This window comes from Aquarana catesbeiana, linkage group LG04, assembly GCF_042186555.1.
Source record: "Aquarana catesbeiana isolate 2022-GZ linkage group LG04, ASM4218655v1, whole genome shotgun sequence".
NCBI classification, from domain to species: domain Eukaryota; kingdom Metazoa; phylum Chordata; class Amphibia; order Anura; family Ranidae; genus Aquarana; species Aquarana catesbeiana.
The window spans coordinates 34,728,002-34,748,940 of record NC_133327.1 but is presented as its reverse complement, the minus strand read 5'-3'; the positions used below and the strand labels follow the sequence as shown (position 1 = coordinate 34,748,940).

At 44.4% G+C, this 20,939-nt stretch overlaps 1 protein-coding gene across 5 annotated transcripts in view; it reads right to left on the bottom strand.

Annotated features, from left to right (window-relative positions):
* Positions 1–15,827, bottom strand: part of LOC141139149 (uncharacterized) — a 57,402-nt gene extending 41,575 nt beyond the window's left edge. For 3 of the 5 annotated variants that reach the window (XR_012243724.1, XM_073624997.1, XM_073624996.1), the window contains exon 1: positions 13,547–14,089. Coding sequence is in view for 2 of the 5 variants with exons in the window: in XM_073624997.1 (XP_073481098.1) it covers positions 13,547–13,609 (63 nt within the window). In the remaining 3 variants the exon portion in view is untranslated. Of the gene's footprint in view, positions 1–13,546; positions 14,090–15,192 lie in introns of those variants that run through there. The other 2 variants (XM_073624999.1, XM_073624998.1) reach the window with 2 other exon arrangements.
* Positions 15,828–20,939: the final 5,112 nt, after the last annotated feature.

Below are 20,939 nucleotides of genomic sequence, written 5' to 3'. Positions count from 1 at the left end.
CCAAAGGGGGGGGGGCACTCTAATACAAGAGGTGTGTTACTGGCCAGATCACCAGGTGAAGACAGAGGGGAGGAAAGCCTAAAAAAAAAGAAAACTAATGCAGCCACCACATCTAATGATTGGTAAACTGCAATATATTACATTTTTGGTTTTGGGTTTAATACTACTTTAATCCCTGGAATCAGAATGTAAATCACTCAACAACAACAAAAAATTGTAGTTTTTACAGAAAAAAGTAGCTTTTGGTTTTCTACAATGTGTAAAGCACTCTCCTCTTAAAGGAACATGTAGATCGCCAATGAACTTGGTTAATCCCTTGGGCTCAATATTTGGATCACTCAGCAGAAACATACAGTAAGTTGTAGCTAATTGGTTACTAGTAACTTTCTGTTGTATACAATGTATAACAGTGTATAACAAATAAGAAACCTGTGGATTAAAAAAAAAAAATGTTCAAAAGTAACAGTCCAGTTCTTTAAGGCCGCAGTCACATGGAAACTGGAGGTTTCTCCTCTGTGCAACTCAGCAATACATGAAAAAAGGGGCTCCAGATCCAATAACGATGTATAAAGGATCCTGATGAAGTCATGTGACCGTGACGCTACGCGTTGGAACATATAGGCACCAGAAGTGACATCAGATTGCGAGCTTGCCACTCATGGTGCTGTGTTTGTTTTAATTTTTTAATGTGGGTACTAAATTGGCTGTTATTTTAATAAATATATTCAAGTTTTAACATCACGATCTGGGCCCCCTTTCTTCTTCTCCTTTTATACATTGTTACTAGATCTGGAGCCCCTTTTTTAATGTATTGCCCAGTTATCTACTGCAGGAGCCTGGATACCGCTCCAGATGACGTCCCAGTGATGAAATGCGTAGGGCGGAGCGACCAGCATCTTTGCATCACTTCTGGCTTCGAGCCCTGGAACGCAAACCGTCCCGGCTTCCTACTTTTTAAACGGTAATACACTATGGAGATGTCTCTTTTTCTGCATGTGGGAGCTGTGGATAGTTAAAGGAGACCCTCATATCGCATATCTTATACCGCAAACACGGAAACAATCGGCTGATACAGGAGAAAACCTTTTGTTTGCTGGCAGGTACTGTGAAAGCGCAATACCCCTACGTTGGGATGAAGGGTTTCGGTGAGTGCATTACCTATAGGGCACCTATATGCACCGAGCACCATGGGCGTTCGCAGAACTTTTTTGGGGGGGGGGGCATTTTAAAGTCACCCATTCTCCACCACTTTTTGATCATTTCATGAAGGGGAGGGGTTTAGTCATTATTACATAAAGTATGATAACCCTCCCCCTTCCACTGCAAAATTTGGCACTTTGAGGAGGGAGAATGTACCTGGTTTTGCTGTGGTGATCTGAGCCACATACAAGACCATGCAAAACATTCTACGGCCACAGCAAGTGAAGTTATAAATAAACATACAATTAGTCAATCGATCAATTACAAAAAAGAACTACACCTGCATGGTGCAGCATTGGCTTAAGCCAGTGGAGATCTTAAATTCTATATGGGCACAATAGCATCTTTATGGGCACAACAACAGCTTTATGGGCAGGATAACATCTTTATGCTATGTTGCTGTGCTTAACCACTTGCCTACAGGGCACTTTCACCCCCGTCCTGACCAGGCCAATTTTCAGCTTTCAGCGCTGTCGCACTTTGAATGACAATTGCGCGGTCATACTACACTGTACCCAAATAACAGCTTTTTTTTCACACAGATAGAGCTTTATCTTGGTGGTATTTAATCACCGCTGGGGTTTTTATTTTTTACTAAACAAACAAAAAAGACTGACAATTTAAAAAAAAAAAAGAAGTTTTGCTTAGCTTCTATTATTAAATTTTGCAAAAAGGTAGTTTTTCTCCTTCACTGATGGTCACTGCTTCCTGCCCAGCACACAGCACAGCTCACCCCGGAGCACTGCTTCCTGCCCAACACACAGCACAGCTCTCCCCGCAGCACTGCTTCCTGCCCAGCACACAGCACAGCTCTCCCCGCAGCACTGCTTCCTGCCCAGCACACAGCACAGCTCTCCCCGCAGCACTGCTTCCTGCCCAGCACACAGCACAGCTCACCCCGGAGCACTGCTTCCTGCCCAGCACACAGCACAGCTCACCCCGGAGCACTGCTTCCTGCCCAACACACAGCACAGCTCTCCCCGGAGCACTGCTTCCTGCCCAACACACAGCACAGCTCACCCCGCAGCACTGCTTCCTGCCCAGCACACAGCACAGCTCTCCCTGCAGCACTGCTTCCTGCCCAGCACACAGCACAGCTCACCCCGCAGCACTGCTTCCTGCCCAGCACACAGCACAGCTCTCCCCGCAGCACTGCTTCCTGCCCAGCACACAGCACAGCTCACCCCGCAGCACTGCTTCCTGCCCAACACACAGCACAGCTCACCCCGCAGCACTGCTTCCTGCCCAGCACACAGCACAGCTCACCCCGCAGCACTGCTTCCTGCCCAACACACAGCACAGCTCACCCCGCAGCACTGCTTCCTGCCCAGCACACAGCACAGCTCTCCCCGCAGCACTGCTTCCTGCCCAGCACACAGCACAGCTCACCCCGCAGCACTGCTTCCTGCCCAGCACACAGCACAGCTCACCCCGGAGCACTGCTTCCTGCCCAACACACAGCACAGCTCTCCCCGCAGCACTGCTTCCTGCCCAGCACACAGCACAGCTCTCCCCGCAGCACTGCTTCCTGCCCAGCACACAGCACAGCTCTCCCCGGAGCACTGCTTCCTGCCCAACACACAGCACAGCTCTACCCGCAGCACTGCTTCCTGCCCAGCACACAGCACAGCTCTCCCCGCAGCACTGCTTCCTGCCCAGCACACAGCACAGCTCACCCCGCAGCACTGCTTCCTGCCCAACACACAGCACAGCTCACCCCGCAGCACTGCTTCCTGCCCAGCACACAGCACAGCTCACCCCGCAGCACTGCTTCCTGCCCAACACACAGCACAGCTCACCCCGCAGCACTGCTTCCTGCCCAGCACACAGCACAGCTCTCCCCGCAGCACTGCTTCCTGCCCAGCACACAGCACAGCTCACCCCGCAGCACTGCTTCCTGCCCAGCACACAGCACAGCTCACCCCGGAGCACTGCTTCCTGCCCAACACACAGCACAGCTCTCCCCGCAGCACTGCTTCCTGCCCAGCACACAGCACAGCTCTCCCCGCAGCACTGCTTCCTGCCCAGCACACAGCACAGCTCTCCCCGCAGCACTGCTTCCTGCCCAGCACACAGCACAGCTCTCCCCGCAGCACTGCTTCCTGCCCAGCACACAGCACAGCTCTCCCCGCAGCACTGCTTCCTGCCCAACACACAGCACAGCTCTCCCCGCAGCACTGCTTCCTGCCCAGCACACAGCACAGCTCTCCCCGCAGCACTGCTTCCTGCCCAGCACACAGCACAGCTCACCCCGCAGCACTGCTTCCTGCCCAGCACACAGCACAGCTCACCCCGGAGCACTGCTTCCTGCCCAACACACAGCACAGCTCTCCCCGCAGCACTGCTTCCTGCCCAGCACACAGCACAGCTCTCCCTGCAGCACTGCTTCCTGCCCAGCACACAGCACAGCTCTCCCCGGAGCACTGCTTCCTGCCCAGCACACAGCACAGCTCTCCCCGGAGCACTGCTTCCTGCCCAACACACAGCACAGCTCTCCCCGGAGCACTGCTTCCTGCCCAGCACACAGCACAGCTCTTCCAAGGGCAGACTGAGGAATTATGGCAGCCTGCATCTTCCCTACATGTGAGTCCCGAGTTCTCTATCTTTTACACTGTGCTGTAAACCTGTCCTGAACCTTGCGGGGAAGGTTTACTGAAAGAAAAATGACAGGTTAGGAATTACTGTGACTTCTACATAGATGTATTCAACGTACACAATATATCTTATTAAAATCATTCTTTTTTAATAAGATATAATGTGTATGTTAAATACATCTATGTAGCACCTCAGAAGTCCCAGTTATTCCCAACCTAGCAAAACATCTGAGCATTACCATCAAGGAATGGAATTCCATAATACATCCCAACTTCAGGAAAGTAAAAAAAGTCCATCCTTTATATTTGTTTACAGATTATATTAACCCTTTGCTTAATGCCCTATAGACAATAACTTGGTGTACGACATTTAACTCCTATGCTATGTCATGTTTCTTTTTGTTTTGACCAGCGATGTGCATATGACTGTCTGTATACCTGCTGATTTGATGTATCGCACACCTCACTGTTTTTCAAATGGATTCTATATATGCTTCATTCATTAATAAAACTTTTCTGTTAAAAAAAAAAAAAAAGTCCATCTTTGCGTGTGGGGAGGGGGGATATCCTTCTTCACTTACCTGATTCCAGGCTCTCTTTCTTCACTCAAAGCCGTGACATCATCACATACTAGAGGGACATTAACCCTGTATGGTATGATGGAGATGCTGGAGTGTGACCACAGCCAGTAACTTACACAGAAGCTAGGGGGGGCAATCACAGCAGTGGAGGGAGTGAAGCAAGGAATAAGGTAAAGTTGGGTACACACAGATTGAGATTTGTCCAGTTCACCAAGGACTGGATATATTTCAATCTATGTGTAGCCCTCCCTGTGAGGCTGGATTCACACCTAGGCATTTTTAGTGCTTTTTGCATTTTGCAGATTTGCACTACAGTCCATTTAACATGGTTTCCTATGGAACACGTTCTGTAGTGCAAATCTGCAAAATGCAAAAAGCACTAAAAGTGCATAGGTGGGAATCAGGCCTAAGACAGAAGCCAATCATTAGATCAGCTTCTCTTGGACAGGACTACTGGAAACCCTGTTCAATCAGCAGCTTGCAGCCAATCAGCTGCAGCACTAATTAGTGTATTCTGATGGTGGAGAATCCCCATTGTCAGAATACGATGTCCCAGCAGGGGGATTCCTGAATCCATGTCGCTTGTGTAGATGCAAGAACCTGTCAGCTAGCGATCTGAATAAAAATAACCCGTGCACATGTACCAACCCCTGTAAGGTAATTCCATAATGTGCTAGTATATCACATACAGGCACATTTTGAAATATTCACCTTACAACGAAGCCCTCTGACAGGGCGTACATCTTCCCCGGTCTTCCTTCCAGGTTCGCGGGCTGTATGAGTGGCTGGACCCCCAATGATGTCAATCCCGCACATGCAGAGAGAATTTGAGAGGTGGTGAGGAGGCGTTGTATCGCCTCCACACAACCTGCTTTAACCCCTTAAACTCCATTTTGCACGCAGTTGCAGGCCGCTTGCAGAATGCCACCTTTCACTTGAATGGGCCATGGTCAGTGGGTGCTACACCTGCTGAAAGCAACAGGGAGTCAATTGCAGCTGCAGCATGTGAACATGCCCAGCCGCTGCCTCTAAAGCTAAAAGATGGTAGTGATTGAGGGGCGCTAAAAGCACGGATCAACAGTGGGGTTTTACTGCACCTCAACCGCTAGTGTGAACAATTAAATGTTTTAATAAATTTAAAAAATTCAAGTTTCTTTTGTTTACATTGATAAGTGTTTAATTAAAACATGCTTTCATACATTTTTAAATGTTTTTTTAACATTTATAGGTATTTATAAAAGCGCGCGAGTGTATATATACACACGCATGCGTTTGAGCTTTGTGATGCACACCCTAATGCAATAGGCTGCACACGCCTATGCAAGCATGGATCTTTTCAGGAGAGCAATAGTCACTTCCACACATGTGAAGGAGCCCTAAGAGTAGCCAAGCAAAAGCATGCAGGGAAGTAAAGTGTTAAGTCTCTTTACATGATAACAGAAGGTTCAGCTTGAATTCCAACCCAGATGACAGTGTAACTGTAAGGAGATACAAAGTCTATGTTGACAGATCCTCATCCACAAGTAGTTCACTGATAACAGAAGGACACCTTGCTGATTAGGAGGGGGGGGGACTTGACCCCCTTGCCCCCTCCTGCGGACGCCCATGCCGAGCACAGTTTATGAAGAGCACCTGTCGCTTTATTTTTGCATTTTTATTTTTGCTTTGTTTTTGTATTTATAACGGTTTATGGACGCATTTTGCACATAATATCATCTCAAACTGTCATTTGATGCATGGGAGCACCACCCTAGAATGCATGTATAGGGCACTAGTCACCTTAACCACTTCAATACTGGGCATTTATACACCTTCCTGCCCAGACCAGTTTTCAGCTTTCAGCGTTATCGCACTTTGAATGACAATTGCCCGGTCATGCAACACTGTACCCAAACTATATTTTCATCATTTTGTTCCCACAAATAGAGCTTTCTTTTGGTGGTATTTGATCACCTCTGGGATTTTTATTTTCTGCTAAACAAATTTCTGTTACAAAACTTTGTAAATAAGTAAGTTTTCTCCTTCACTGATGGGGCTGCACTGATGGGCACCAATATGCAGCACTGATAGGTAGCATTGATGGGCACTAAAAGGCGGCACGGATGGGCACTGATGTACACTAATTGATGGTACGGATGGATGCCAATCAGTGCCAAACAATAATGCCTGCCAATCAGTGATGCCCATTGTGGGCACTGTTTGGCATCCATTGTGGGCACTGATTGGCATCCCCGGTGGTCTAGGGTGGCATACCTGGTGGCGACATTCCTGGTGGTCCTAGTGGCGTCCCTGGTGGTCCAATGTGGGCAATCTCGGGGGAGGCTGCGCTGATAATCAATCAGCACAAACCCCCCCTGTCAGAGGAGCAGATGATTGGCTCTCCTCTACTCGTGTCTGACAGACGGGAGTGAGGAAAAGCAGATCAATGGCTCTTTCTGTTTACACTGTGATCAGCCGTGATTGGACACGGCTGATCACGTGGTAAAGAGTCTCCGTCAGATACTCTTTACCTAGATCGGAGTTGCGGTGTCAGACTGACACCCCGCAAAAACAATTGCTGCGATGCGTGCCCCCGGGGGTGCGCAGCGGCTTGATATCCTGGCGACGTCATATGACACCCAGTCAGGGTATTGAAACCACTTTGCCGCCGTCATTTTGCTATATGGGTTAGGTAAGTGGTTAATAACATGTTTTCATATGTGTTTTTATATTAGCATATGCACTGTGGTTCACATATTTATGTCATTTTTTTTTTTCATTATTATTTTTGCATTTTGGCCTTATGAGCTACACTGAGGCTATTTAAATAGAAGCTTATTAGATTGCTGCACTAGGACACAGGTCATTTGCACATTTGGTTCACACTATATAATTTGACTTATAATAATAAAAATTCTGTGCTGCGCTATCTCTCTATTAATCTGCTGTGACAGCAGTAGGTTTAAAATGCCAACATAACAGTATGAAATAATATACAAATAATTCCTATAGTGGTATATAAGTGACTTGTGTCACCATACAAAATCTCACATCACAAATTGTGAATAAACACATGCTTCCTTATAAAAAAAATAATATGCATATATTAGGGCTGGGGAAAAAATCGATGTAAATCTTGAATCGAGTTGAGAGGTCAAATCGATTCAAAATTTAAGCAAATCGATTTAAAAATGTTTTTTTTTCACCGCGCCGGTCCTGAGGAGCTGCGGGCAGGAGTTTTTAGGCGAGGCCGCAGCTTTGGCCTAGTCCGTGGCTTTGGCCTAGTCCGTGGCTTTGGCCTAGTCCGTGAGGTCGGACGTCGCGGCCTCGCCTAAAAACTCCTGCCCGCAGCTCCTCAGGACCGGCGCAGTGTCCAAAAAAAAAAATCTATTTGAATCGTGAATCAAGTTCTTTTTAAGAAAATCGCATATTTTTTTTTTTTTTTTAGAAAATCTCCTAGCCCTAGCATATATATAGTGACACAAATGTGAACCGTAAAGTGCTCAAGTGCATCTGATTCAGTGACACCCTGATCACATAAGGATCAGTACAAAAAATTGATATAAAGTCCTTATTAAATATACAAAATATAAAATATAAATGTGACTTGATTGGTGACCATGATCAAAAAATTGGTTGCAGTGATCTCACTCAGGTGCTCCCTTAGGTATTAGCCGCTCACCTCAGAGCGTGTGACCTCACAATTAAGTTTGGTCAAATCACGCTTATGAATCACCTTAAAGGATTCCAGGTTAGCTAAAAGGTCCCAAATTACTCAATGACGATGCCTCCTCACACATAAACAGCAAAAAGAAACTCCATAGTGTGATATCATTTAAACAAAGTTTTATTATGCAAACAAAGCCCTACTACAGGGTACTCACATGGATTTGGTGCGTCAGTGCACCGCCCTATATCGTGCCTTAAAAATGCTTGGATTAAGCTGAGGTCATATGCTTGTACTCCATGAGACAGACCAGCTGACTCCTGCACCATCCTGTCCCCTCCCCTACACATTTCGATACAAGGGAAATTACATATCTTCCTCAGGGGGATGCTGCTTGGACGATGACATTATCTGTTAAATACTTGGCCGTCGGCCATTTTCTTGTAGTTCAAGGACATTACATTGTCCATATACTTAATCCCTCAACTAAATGCGCTATGACCTAACTGGTGGCAACATCAAGCCAACTATTACTCCATCCTGCTGTGAATCAACAACATGAAGCATATATCTGCCGAAGATGAGCCCCATCAAAATAATGACGCTTGATCACAGGGCGGTGTTACGGAAGGAACATACGATCACATCCCAGAAATAAACATCATTCATTTAATATAAAATACATTACAACTCTACTATAAAATCTAGTGAGACCCTAAATATACAAATACATAGTAATTAAAACTATTGCCCTAACAAAGTGCACGAGTATTAACCCATTACAGTGCATCATTTTTTTCTATTTATATTAGGTAGCTCGCAAGATTGTTATTAATTTGTTCGATATATAATCTGACTTGTTTTTGGTTTTATATCTGAGATACATTTCTTGCAAGCTACATTAGGGGTATGTGGCACTATACCCCAGAACAGCGCCACGTCTACCCTCCTTCCTTCACACATTTAGGCTCGATTCACACCTATGCATGTTGCTTTTCAGCGTTTTTGGAGGTTTTTTTTTTCATGCTTGCCACGTTTTTGAGCAGCGTTTTTGCCGCGATTTGCGTTTTTTTTTTTTTTTTACAGTCTAAAAAAAAAAAAATTTAAAAAAAATTAAAAAAAAAAAAAAACGGCAAAAACGCTGCAAAAACAGTGCACATGCGTTTTTGATGCTTGTCCATTGAATTCTATTACATGCAAAACGCTGCATTTTGCAGAGAAACAAAAAGGCATTGATGTGAACATGTTCCATAGGAACCCATGTTAAAAAATTCCCCTGCATTTCTGCAAAATGCATCAAAAAACGCGCTAGTGTGAATGGAGCCTTACCGTATACATTCCGCTTAGGTAGAGGCAGCAGTTCTTCTCCTTGTTTTTTTCCATAAGCGCGGGACTCCAAAAACTTTTCATGGATTTTATTGATTGTTATTGTAATTTCTTATGCTGTTACCTTACAGTGGTAAGGTAAGAGGCTACTTCACACAAAGGTGTAATTGAAAAATGTATGTGGTGGGGGGCGCTAGGCCTGAATTTATAATTTGCTATGTTGCATGGTAAATATCATATATAAATAAAGGTAAGGGGTGTAGGTATGGCGCTGCTCTGATGTGATGCGATTTTTATAGTTGCCTTGTGTGATGACTTAATTGGAATCTGCTGGCTAAATGTGTTATCTTGCAAATTTCTAGGGGGATAAACCTAATATACAAAATAGTGCTTAGAAAGTGACTTCTTTATAGAGAACATATCATAAACAAAATAAAAAACATTTAAAAATTTAAATTTAAAGTGGCATGTGATATAGCCTTAAAAGGCTAATTTATACTTGCTTTTCAATTGTGCTACACCCTCTGGTGTGTGTGTGTTATTGGGTTAGAGAAAATGGTGTGGGTTACCCCTCTAGATGTTGATTGTGGGTAAGAATGATTAAATATGCAAATAAAAATTACAAATGGATGTCGCATAAGCCAAAACTGAAAGTGAAAAACTATTTACTAGTTACACCTATGTGAATGCTTATAATTAAAGTGCCTTGTGCTAAATATGGGTTATAGATATCGCAATTCTACATCACATACCATTTCATTTTCAACTATCTAAGTGCAAAAAACTTGCTAGTTATGCTAAAATCATAAAGTGACTGGTGCTTAAACAATAAAAAAAGTGATTTGTGCTTCATAAGCCCAGGGATTTTCTTATGTATTTCCACAAGTACATTATTTTTTAACACATGCAGGGATTGCATGGTTGTAATTCCTTTGGTATATGCACTATTTGTCTATAGTTATTTTTTATAGATGTAATTAGCATTTTTGTATGGCACATTGATATTTTATATATATTAACATTTTTTTTTTTGGGCATGATATTTACCATGCAACATAGCAAATTATAAATTCAGGCCTAGCACCCCCCACCACATACATTTTTCATTTGCACTAGAATTCACATCTAGTTTGGGGGATAGCAGCTTATATTTAACAATTCACAATCATTTTTGGCGCAAGGTTTATTTATTTCTATCTCAAAGGTGTAATTGCACTGAAAAAACGAATCACCATGTCACCGTTTATATTCCTTGCACAGAGTGTCAGTTGGAGCGGCAATTCGCAGCTTCAGGTCACTCGCCAATATGGCCATTATTTCTGATTGGAGCACTTTAATATTCATTTGAAGAGTTTTATATTTGGAGAGTTTTATATTTGGACATTTTCTACTACTAGCATCTTATTATTATTCATTCTGAAGATTATATGTCACTTTTATCACTTGCACTTTATATATTAGAATGTATCCATCTTTAGTGGTTGTTTATATTATTGTTTGATTAGAATTTAGGACTGGATTTCATGTGTCCACATTCTATACTTACTTTGGTTCCTACAACACTTCCTACTCGTTATTGTTATTTTCGTTATCACCTAGAACGCAACACCATTTATTGATTTTCATCCCATTTATTTTGTTGGTTATGATCAGGGCTGCTGATAGAAATCGCGGGCCCCGTACAGACTACCTGACAGGACCCCCCCCCAAGAAAATATTAAAGCTATATTTCACTAAAAATACAACAAAACTATTAGCAGACACAAATACAACATAACTCAAAGAATTCCTGCCAAATCTAAAAGATAAAACCAAGTTAATAAATAAAAATGAAGGCAAGATGAAAAAAATATACAGGGATCAGAGGGAGAGAAACAAAGTTAGGCTCTATACACACTGGGCTTAAAAAAAAAACTCCAATTCACCTAGCAGAAAAAAATACTCATTTAGAGCATTTTTTTGTACAAAGTTTAGACGAGTTTAGGAGAGTTTTACGTTTTTTTTCTGCCAGTAATCTCCAATCAGAGACGCAAACCAGAAGGTATTTTTTTTCCTGCCTCTAAAGGCTGAGCTCAAAATACGCCTGTAAACATCCTAATGTGCATGGACACATAGGATAACATTGAGCTGCTTCTACAGACAGGTGACGGGCGGGCTCGGCTGTGTTCGGGCAGGGGGACGGTCTCAGTTCCCCTCGGCTCGGGCGGACTCGGCTGTGTTCGGGCAGGGGGACGGTCTCAGTTCCCCTCGGCTCGGGCGGACTCGGCTGTGTTCGGGCAGGGGGACGGTCTCAGTTCCCCTCGGCTCGGGCGGACTCGGCTGTGTTCGGGCAGGGGGACGGTCTCAGTTCCCCTCGGCTCGGGCGGACTCGGCTGTGTTCGGGCAGGGGGACGGTCTCAGTTCCCCTCGGCTCGGGCGGACTCGGCTGTGTTCGGGCAGGGGGACGGTCTCAGTTCCCCTCAGCTCGGGCGGGCTCGGCTGTGTTCGAGCAGGGAGGAGTGGTCTCAGCTCCTCTCGGCTCGGGCGGGCTCGGCTGTGCTCGGGCAGGGGGCGGGGGACGATCTCAGCTCCCCTCGGCTCGGACGGGCTCGGCTATGTTCGGAAGGGGGGGTGCGGTCTCAGCTCCCCTCAGCTCGGGCGGGCTCGGTTGTGTTCGGGCGGAGGCAGATGGAGCTGGAGGCAGAGCGAGCGCCAGCGGGATTTGCTCGCTCTGTCAATTTCATTCCGGGACACTGTATTGTCCCGGAATGAAGGTGCCCGGGACCCGGGACAGACCTGCTAATTGCGGGAACGTCCCGGGCAATCCGGGACATGTGGGCACCCTAGACAGAACACAAAACTCCTGTAGAAGCAGTGAATTTTAAATCAGTGTGCATGGAGTCTAAGTTAGAGAGATAAACTCAGGAGCAGAAAAAACCTTAAAAACCAGTGCTGAGAGGAGAGGAGGGGGCCCACACAGGGAGGGGGATTAGTTAAGGACGACTGTCTCTTTCTTAGAGGATAAAAGCTGGCAGCAGGGAAAGGGGAGGAGAGCAGCTTTCATCTACTGGAGGAAAAGACACACAATTGTCGTCTAATCCCCCTCCCTGTGTGGGCCCCGCTATGTTATCTGACGTACACCAGGGCTGGTGGTCTCCCCCTATCAGCGGCCCTGGTTAGGGTTGACCAATCAGGTGTTTGCTGCAACAAGTAATCTCATCCCTGTAGCCACAGGTACTGCGGGAATAATTTATTTCTTTAATATTCCTTAATGGTACCCCAAACGTGTGTTTTGTCGCGTGTGTCCCATAACTGTGCGTTGCCAAACACACTTGGCTCAGTGCCAAAAATAGGTACTTGAGCTTCTTTGGTGCATTTGTTGCGCCATAGGCAGTCCATTAAAGTGCTGTTGCATGAAAATAGCACCAGAAACACGCTAAAATGCGCAACACAACGTGCAATGAGTCACATCACTCAAGGGGTGAATGCAGCCGAAATAGACAGTTTTTGTTCATGTCCTAGATATAAAGGATTCAGCCCATCTGCACTAACTACCAATTTATTGGATTCCTTATCAGGCACTGATGCACTACCACACCCAGCAAGTCTTCCAACAGCATGCGGCAAAAATAATTATTTTCAGATACCTGTTCCTGACACACATCCTTTCACCTGCACCCTCCCATCCACGCCCCACACAGTGAGTGCTGATGTCCCCTTCCCACACCATGATGCCCCCTCTGTCCTCCATTGTGATGTTCCCTTTATCCCCCAGCATGATGCCCCCTCTGTCCCCCAGCATGATGCCCCCTCTGTCCCCCAGCATGATGCCCCCTCTGCCTCCAGCATGATGCCCCCCGTCCAAGTATAATGCCCCCTCTGTCCCCTAGCATGATGCCCCCTCTGCCTCCAGCATGATGCCCCCCCCTGTCCCAGTATAATGCCCCCTCTGCCCCCTAGCATGATGCCCCCTCTGCCTCCAGCATGATGCCCCCTCTGCCTCCAGCATGATGCCCCCTCTGCCTCCAGCATGATGGAGGACATTTTAAAACACCTTGGTGGTATAATAGTCAGTTATCAAACCTCCTTCCCTTCTAGCCCCTCTCCCGTACACAACATATATAAAAAGGAAGGAAAAGACAGCATGGAAGAAAAGCCGGTCAGGGTGAGACTTTCTAAAAAAGTTGTTGGATGACGATATGACTGTGCCCTGTACTCACCATCTCCCCTGTGCCCCTTTGGGGTAACGTTACTTGCCCGGTGAGTACAGCTGATTTCGCCATGTGCTCTGCTCTCTTCTCCTCTCTCCGTCTCTCTTAGGCTGTACGCCCACTTGGAATTCTTGGCTTTGTGACTTTGTTTAAAAGCAGAACTATAGCTGAATATCGGCAATCTTTGGAGTAAATCCAAACTCCAGGATCAAGCCTCTATTTCAGCTGTCACTTTCGCCCACTCATAGTAGACCCGCACATTCCCAAAACTGCCAGTTCTAGCTTTAGGTGGGCGCTAGCCGTGATAATTTTTGTATTTCCACTAATAGTGTTCAGAGGACTATTCCCTTCTTCTGGGTCCAATCAGAACTGACTCATAAGGCTTTAGCCGAATGTAAAAATCACGGCTAGTACTCAACTGTGTTGTTGCAAGTGCACCAATATGGCTACAACCAGCGGGATGGAGGATCAGACCAGAGGAGGACCTTGTGATCTGCTGCAGGTGATCTCTCTGAAGAGCTCTCTGAACTGTGGTCTGACCATGTCTTAGGATAATGACAGGGTTAAGAAGGACTGAACTGTTCTCAGCTCCTCCCACCATTGTCATACCTCTGTCATTGCATACATATATCTCCTTGCACAAGTAAACTAGAGTATATCAGAGCAGTCTTCCATGATTTTAAACATGTCCCTCACTAGATCAAACAAAGTATTGCTGCAGAATATTATTACGCCTTTATAGTGATTCAAAAAATAAAGTGTTACTAAACCCAGGAGCCTGCATTCACTATATCTGGTCTCCCACAGTACACAGAACATGGAAATGTTATATAAACTGCTAAAAATCTGTTCTCATCAGCAGTATATAGCAGTCTTGTGACTTCTATCAGTGTCTGGTTATAGCGTGTAGGAGGAGTTTTCATTCTCCGTTGACTGTTCTGTGACACTGCAGGACCCCTGACCCTCTGTCTGGACAGTGCTGATTGGCCCTGCACTCTCACATGTACGCTCCCTAGAAAAAAAAATTCTCTACCAATACACACCAAACTGAGCATGTGCAGCTTGTCCCCAAGGCTCTGTTCTATCAGCAGATAGATTGGGGACTGTGAAAGAAGGGGAAGAATCAGAGAAGACAGGATCAAAAATACTTTTTATACAGGATTAACCCCTTAGGTTCAAAAGTGAGTATAACAAGCATGCTTTACTGCATATACAGACTGATGTTACTGTTGTGGGTTTAGTATTACTTTAATTTCAGCATATTGTGTTATAGCCATCTCATGTATGAGATGGCAATAGCTGGTTTTGTCCTTGGAACGCAGAATGGTCAGCAATCGTTGTTCCCACCTTAGGTGGCGCTGTTCTGCCTGTTCAGTTTCCAGCGTTCCCTCACTCTATTTACTAATAACTATACATAGGAGGAAGTGGGGGGTGGGGGGTGGGCAATCTGACAGATACAATGGGGGTTGATTTACTAAAACTGGAGAGTGCAAAATCTAGTGCAGCTCTGCCTAGAAACCAATCAGCTTCCAGGTTTTATTGTCAAAGCTAAATTGAACAAGCTGAAGTTAGAAGCTGATTGTCTACTGATTTAGCACTCTCCAGTTTTAGTAAATCATCCCCTATGTATCACATAATATGTCAATGGCACCAACCTGTATTCCTGGGGGTGATCCCTCTTTGTAAAAATAAGACAATGTGAATATTCCAGATCTGTAGATGGTGTCAGGAGCTTATTAACCATTTTCATATTTCAGCCAATGTCCACACATCCGTCATGAAAAGGTCCAATGGCTGATTTTACACCGCAGTTTAATAAAGAAAATCACCGCGTCTGTGTCCTGTGTGGTTCAAGATCAGAGGTTGAAGTTGGAATTGCTCTGTCAACAATTTTGAGAAAAAGTGACACCCTCCTGTGCCATGTCGTTTCATGGATTTGTAGCATCTGTCACAGAGACCCTCCAGCAGATTGTAAAATTCAAGGTGCAAAAAAAAAATATATATTATTTAGAAACATTGTTGCAGTGAAGGGAGGCGTCGGTTGTAGATTTGTGAATAGGCATTTCCTGGATTGTTGTCTCGGCTAGATTTGTACGAGGATTTACAGCCATCCTTTAGGAAGAGAGCAGCTAATAGAAATACATTCCATAGTCCTATTATGGTGGTATTCATAGTCCTGGCGTTGCTGGGGTTCCCAGGCTGGGGTCCGTGTCCTCCTAGCAGTTTGTCCTTTAAGGTGTGTCCTCTTCCTCATTCCATTCAAATATGTGTAAGTAGGCAGTTACAATTCAGTGCTAAAGGGAAAGCTGTCAGTCTGTCTGTCCTGGAGCACCCCCAGTGTCTCCTTACAGAACAGCACAAAGGTCCTCCTAGAACAGCTTGTGCAACTCGTTTTGTAACAAATCGAAATTCAGCTGAATTTTGCAGCTTTCGGACATTCGGATGCATCCGAATAAAAAAATAATGAATTTCAACAAATACAAAAGAAATTATAGCGGACATAACGAATGAATTCGACACGATTCAGTAATTCATTAAAGGTCTAATAAAACAAAAGGTCAACTCAAAGGAAATCTTACAGTCCAATCAGCTGATTAATTTTGTGCCGGAGGTTGGATTACTGGCAAAGTGCATTCCTGAGAACTGAGTGAGAAGGGTGATGTATTGTATTTGAGCAGAGGAGAAGAGATATTGTCATTGTGTGTGTTAATAGATTCAATAAACAAACAACTTTCCAAACTACGAATCATTATCACGAATATATATACATACATAAATATCGAATTTCAACGAATACAAACGAAATTATAGCGCATATAACGAATGAATTCGACATGATTCGAGATTCAGTATAACGAATATCGACATTCTACGAATAATATCGAATTATCCGAAAACGTATTAACGCAACATAACGAATATGACAGAACGAAATTATGTATTTTACGAATGACAACAAACCGAATTTAAACAAATTTTTCCGTGGTGCACAAGTCTATTGTTTATTACTATAGTTCACTTACATAAAAATGTTCCCCGTAGCTACAAAGAGCACTGAACTACTATAAGTGCCACACACGGACATTACAGTGATTTTACACTCACCGGCCACTTTATTAGGTACACCTTGCTAGTACCGGGTTGGACCCCCTTTTGCCTTCAGAACTGCCTTAAAGCGGTTGTATATTACCGCACAGAATTTATTTATTTTTTTAACCACTTGCTTACTGGGCACCTAAACCCCCATCCTGCCCAGACCGATTTTTAGCTTTTAGCGCTGTCGCTCTTTGAACGACAATTGTGCGGTCATACAACACTATACCCAAATGACATTTTTAGCATTTTTTTCCCACAAATAGAGTTTTCTTTTGGTGGTATTTGGTTTGGGTAAATATGACCTTGGTGGTATTGGTGTGTCATTGCCATCATCCCATGTATATATGTAGAAAGATATAATACCTCTTAGGGGATTTTTAAGGCAATGAATTTAGAGTTATGTTTAAAATAAAATCAATTTTATTTAATATTATTCAACGATAAAAAATATATATATAAATTTTACACAAAAATCATTGTGTTCCTGGCTAAGCGATCCGCAATCCACTTAAAAGTAAGTGTTCTTCACTCCATACCTATAAGGAATGGGACCCCCCCGGCAGTGGGGTGTATATATTTTTTGTGTTGAACCTATCTTTAAGGGGTACTTCTTCTCATATGGTACTTACTGTGGGGCTAGCCCACAGTTGTTTTTAAGATACCACTCATTTTTACTATTTGCCCCATTACAGACAGCCATCAATTTTTTGAGGCTAAGGACGCCGAATGTTGGGATCATTGATTATATCCAGCCGTCTTGTGGAGTATTAGGACAGTCCAGGCTATTTTGGTGTGGGAAGTCTCTGACCCCTGGTATGCAATGCGCTTAACCCGGGTTGCCTTGGGAGAACGTAAGTCGCGTGAAAACTTAACCATCGCAGGAGATATGTATGGTGTACATGTGTACAATTTGTAATAGCATTATTTTTTGATTTTTTTTGATTTCTTAGATTGTGATGTACTTTCCCTGAAGAAGACTTTTATCTGTTAAGATTTAAATGTTGAAACGCGTTGGAAATTCCACTACTCCATACCAGGGTGGCCATCCAGGGTGACCGCACTGGGTAGTGTGATACATACCCTTTCCTCCTCATACAATTTTTTACATGCAATTCTTTATCATACTGTATTGGATGTACATGTAGAATTACTTCATGTCTTGAACTTCAATTTATGTTCTATGTTTATTGATTTAAATGATTTTTGTGTAAAATTTATATATATATTTTTTAACGTTGAATAATATTAAATAAAATTGATTTTATTTTAAACATAACTCTAAATTTATTGCCTTAAAAATCCCCTAAGAGGTATTATATCTTTCTTGGTGGTATTTGATTACCTCTGGGTTTTTCATTTTTTATCAAAAAAATTAAAAAAGACTGATCAGAAAAAAAAATACAAAACCGTTTTATATTTTGTTAATAAATTTTGCAAACAGGTAATTTTTCTCCTTCATTGATGTACGCTGATGAGGCTACACTGATGGGCACCGATAGGCTGCACTGATGGGCACTGATAAGGCTGCACTGATGGCCGCTGATAAGGTGGCACTGATGGGCACTAACGGGCGGCACTGGTGGGCACTGATAGGTGGCATTGGTGGGCACTGATGGGTGGCACTGATGGGCATTGATAGGTGGCACTGAAGGGCACTAATAGGTGGCACTGATAGCTGGCACTGATGGGTGGCAGTGATGGGCACTGATGGGTGGCAGTGATGGGCACTGATCAGCCCTGGTAGGTGACACTGATAGGCAGCACTGCTAGGTGGCACTAATGAGGCACTGATTGGCACCACTGCTGGGCATTGATAGGTGGCACTGATGTACTATGGGCACTGTGGGCACTGATTTGTGGCACTGATTGCTAGCACTGGCTCTTCCTCTTCGGGACCGATGTCCCTTCAAACAGAAGCTGGCGATCGTCCTTTTTTCTTCTCACGCTGTGAGCGTGAAAAGAAAAAAAAAAACGATTACCGATCCTCTGTTTACATCACGTGATCAGCTGTCATGTGGTAAGGGGCCAGGATCAGCTCCTTACTCGGATCTGTGATCCCCCGAGGCCTCTGCATCTGAACCCGGTCCACGCCGAGGGAGCTGACATGTTCCCACGGGTGTTTCTTGCGGGTTTGCTGTGAAGGCCTGGCTGAAGGTCTGGCAGACGCTGCTGGACCTTGCCGGGAAGAAGACTCCTACGCGCATGTGCGGGAGGGACGTAATCGCGGCTCCGGCCGCTGAGCGTCGGAGCCGCGATTACGTCCCTTCTGCACATGCGCGCAGGAGTCTTCTTCCCGGCAAGTTCCGGCAGTGTCTGCCGGACCTGCAGCCGGGCCTTCACTGTGCATGCGCCGCTGACATCAGCGGCTGCATGCAAAGTGTGCGGTTTAGGAGATGTTTCACTTTACCTACAGGTAAGCCTTATTATAGGGTTACCTGTAGGTAAAAATTTAAAAAAAGAGTATACAACCACTTTAATTCTTCGTAGCATAGATTCAACAAGGTGCTGGAAACATTCCTCAGAGATTGTGGTCCATATGGACATGATAGTATCATGCCCATCCCTCTCCTTCCCTGCTGAATTGGCCGGACTGCCCCCCCCAAAAAGTACCCATGCAGCAGACTGGGGACAGCAGTATTGGCTGTCCCCCCCCCCCCGCCTCTGCCTAAGCTCACCCCCTTCCTTCTGGGGAATTCTCTGACTGGGATGGCTCACCATCCCCATTGCAGCCGGACCCCAAGATCGGCGGTTTGGAATACTGTCGTCTTTTTTAAAAACTGGTGCCTTTAAGACTCCAGTAATCTGAAACTGTTGTTTTGACATCACTTCCGGGTTAATACAGCTGAGACCAGATGAAAGCTGATTCTGGCTTTGTCCGGGTCTTCCTGTGGGATGGGAGAGCCCGGGCGAGCTGCGGGTTGGGGGGTGTCCGTGTCCCCTCCTGCTGCTTGTAATAACAAAGTAAATGCAGCGCTGGTAAAATTAGTGATCAACTAAACAGGTGATGTAAAAACTAAAACAAAATTACATTGAAGAAAATCCAAGTGAAAAGAAAACTAAGGCATAGTCCCATTGAGATTTAAGTCCATGTATCAAACAATGAACACCCATCCATATAAGAGTTATAGTTAGCAGTGGAATAAATATGTGAAGAGATCCTTCATATAAGTGCATCCAACTCCACACCCAGGTGAAAAAGTAATCTGCTTACCAGATCGCCGTGACCACTAATCCGTGATCTCACCAAGCTCAGGGAATGGTTAGGTCTCCCCAGGACCTTTAAAATTCTGGATCTGGAACTGTAGCTAGTGCCAATGGTACTCAAAAAACATAAAAAGAAAGCCTCCCATAGCGTGATACTGAATAAAAACGGATTTAATAAAGCAAATACATTTGCAATAACAAAGTAGAAGCCATTTAAAAGCGATACCGCATTGTTGGTTAAAAACAGAACCGCAGCATCTCCAGGGACTTCTGTTTACTTCATGTGTAATTCCCGTATTCCCATGTAAATCTCAACGGGACTCTGCCTTAGTTTTCTTTTCACTTCAGTGCAATTTTGTTTTCGTTTTTACATCACCTGTTTAGTTGATCACTAATTTTACTAGAGCTGCATTTACTTTGTATACCATACCTGTTTGAAGTTTTTGTATTAGACTTTAAAGTGCTAGCAGCTATATATTGTTTATTCACATTTCACATTTATTTCAGATTCATTTTCACATATTTTCAAGCGCTACGTTGGCCTTAGGGCATCCTTTTTTTCTATGCTTGTAATAACAGCCGGCTGCTGAGCCGCATCGGTTGTGATTACAAGAAAGCTGACCGCCTGCTCTAAAAAACAGTACCGGGGTGATGCCTGCAGCTGCAGACATCACCCTGGTAAAACCACTTGAAGCCAAATGATGTACAGGTACGTGATATGGCAGCAAGTGGTTAAAGCGGAACTAAACTCCCAAAAGTAAGTTTCACCTTAATATTCTCTACCTCCCCACACAAAGCAGAATTATTTTTCTTCTTTTTTCTTTTCTTTCTAGTTTACAATTTTTAAATTGTTAGTCCCGCCACCACTGCCATTCCAGTCTAAGCCAGAGTGATGTGTAGCTAGTCTTGGGATACGTACACAACAAAGTACCACTGCCGGTACCGGTGACCAAGCACAGGAGATCACATGGCAATTGTACACAATCGATTGCTCCCATTCATAGCCATTCATTATGTACTATTGTGTTGCTTGCTGTGATTAGTCACAGTGATCACATGGTACAGACAGGGCCAATCACAGCTAATCACAACAATACACTCA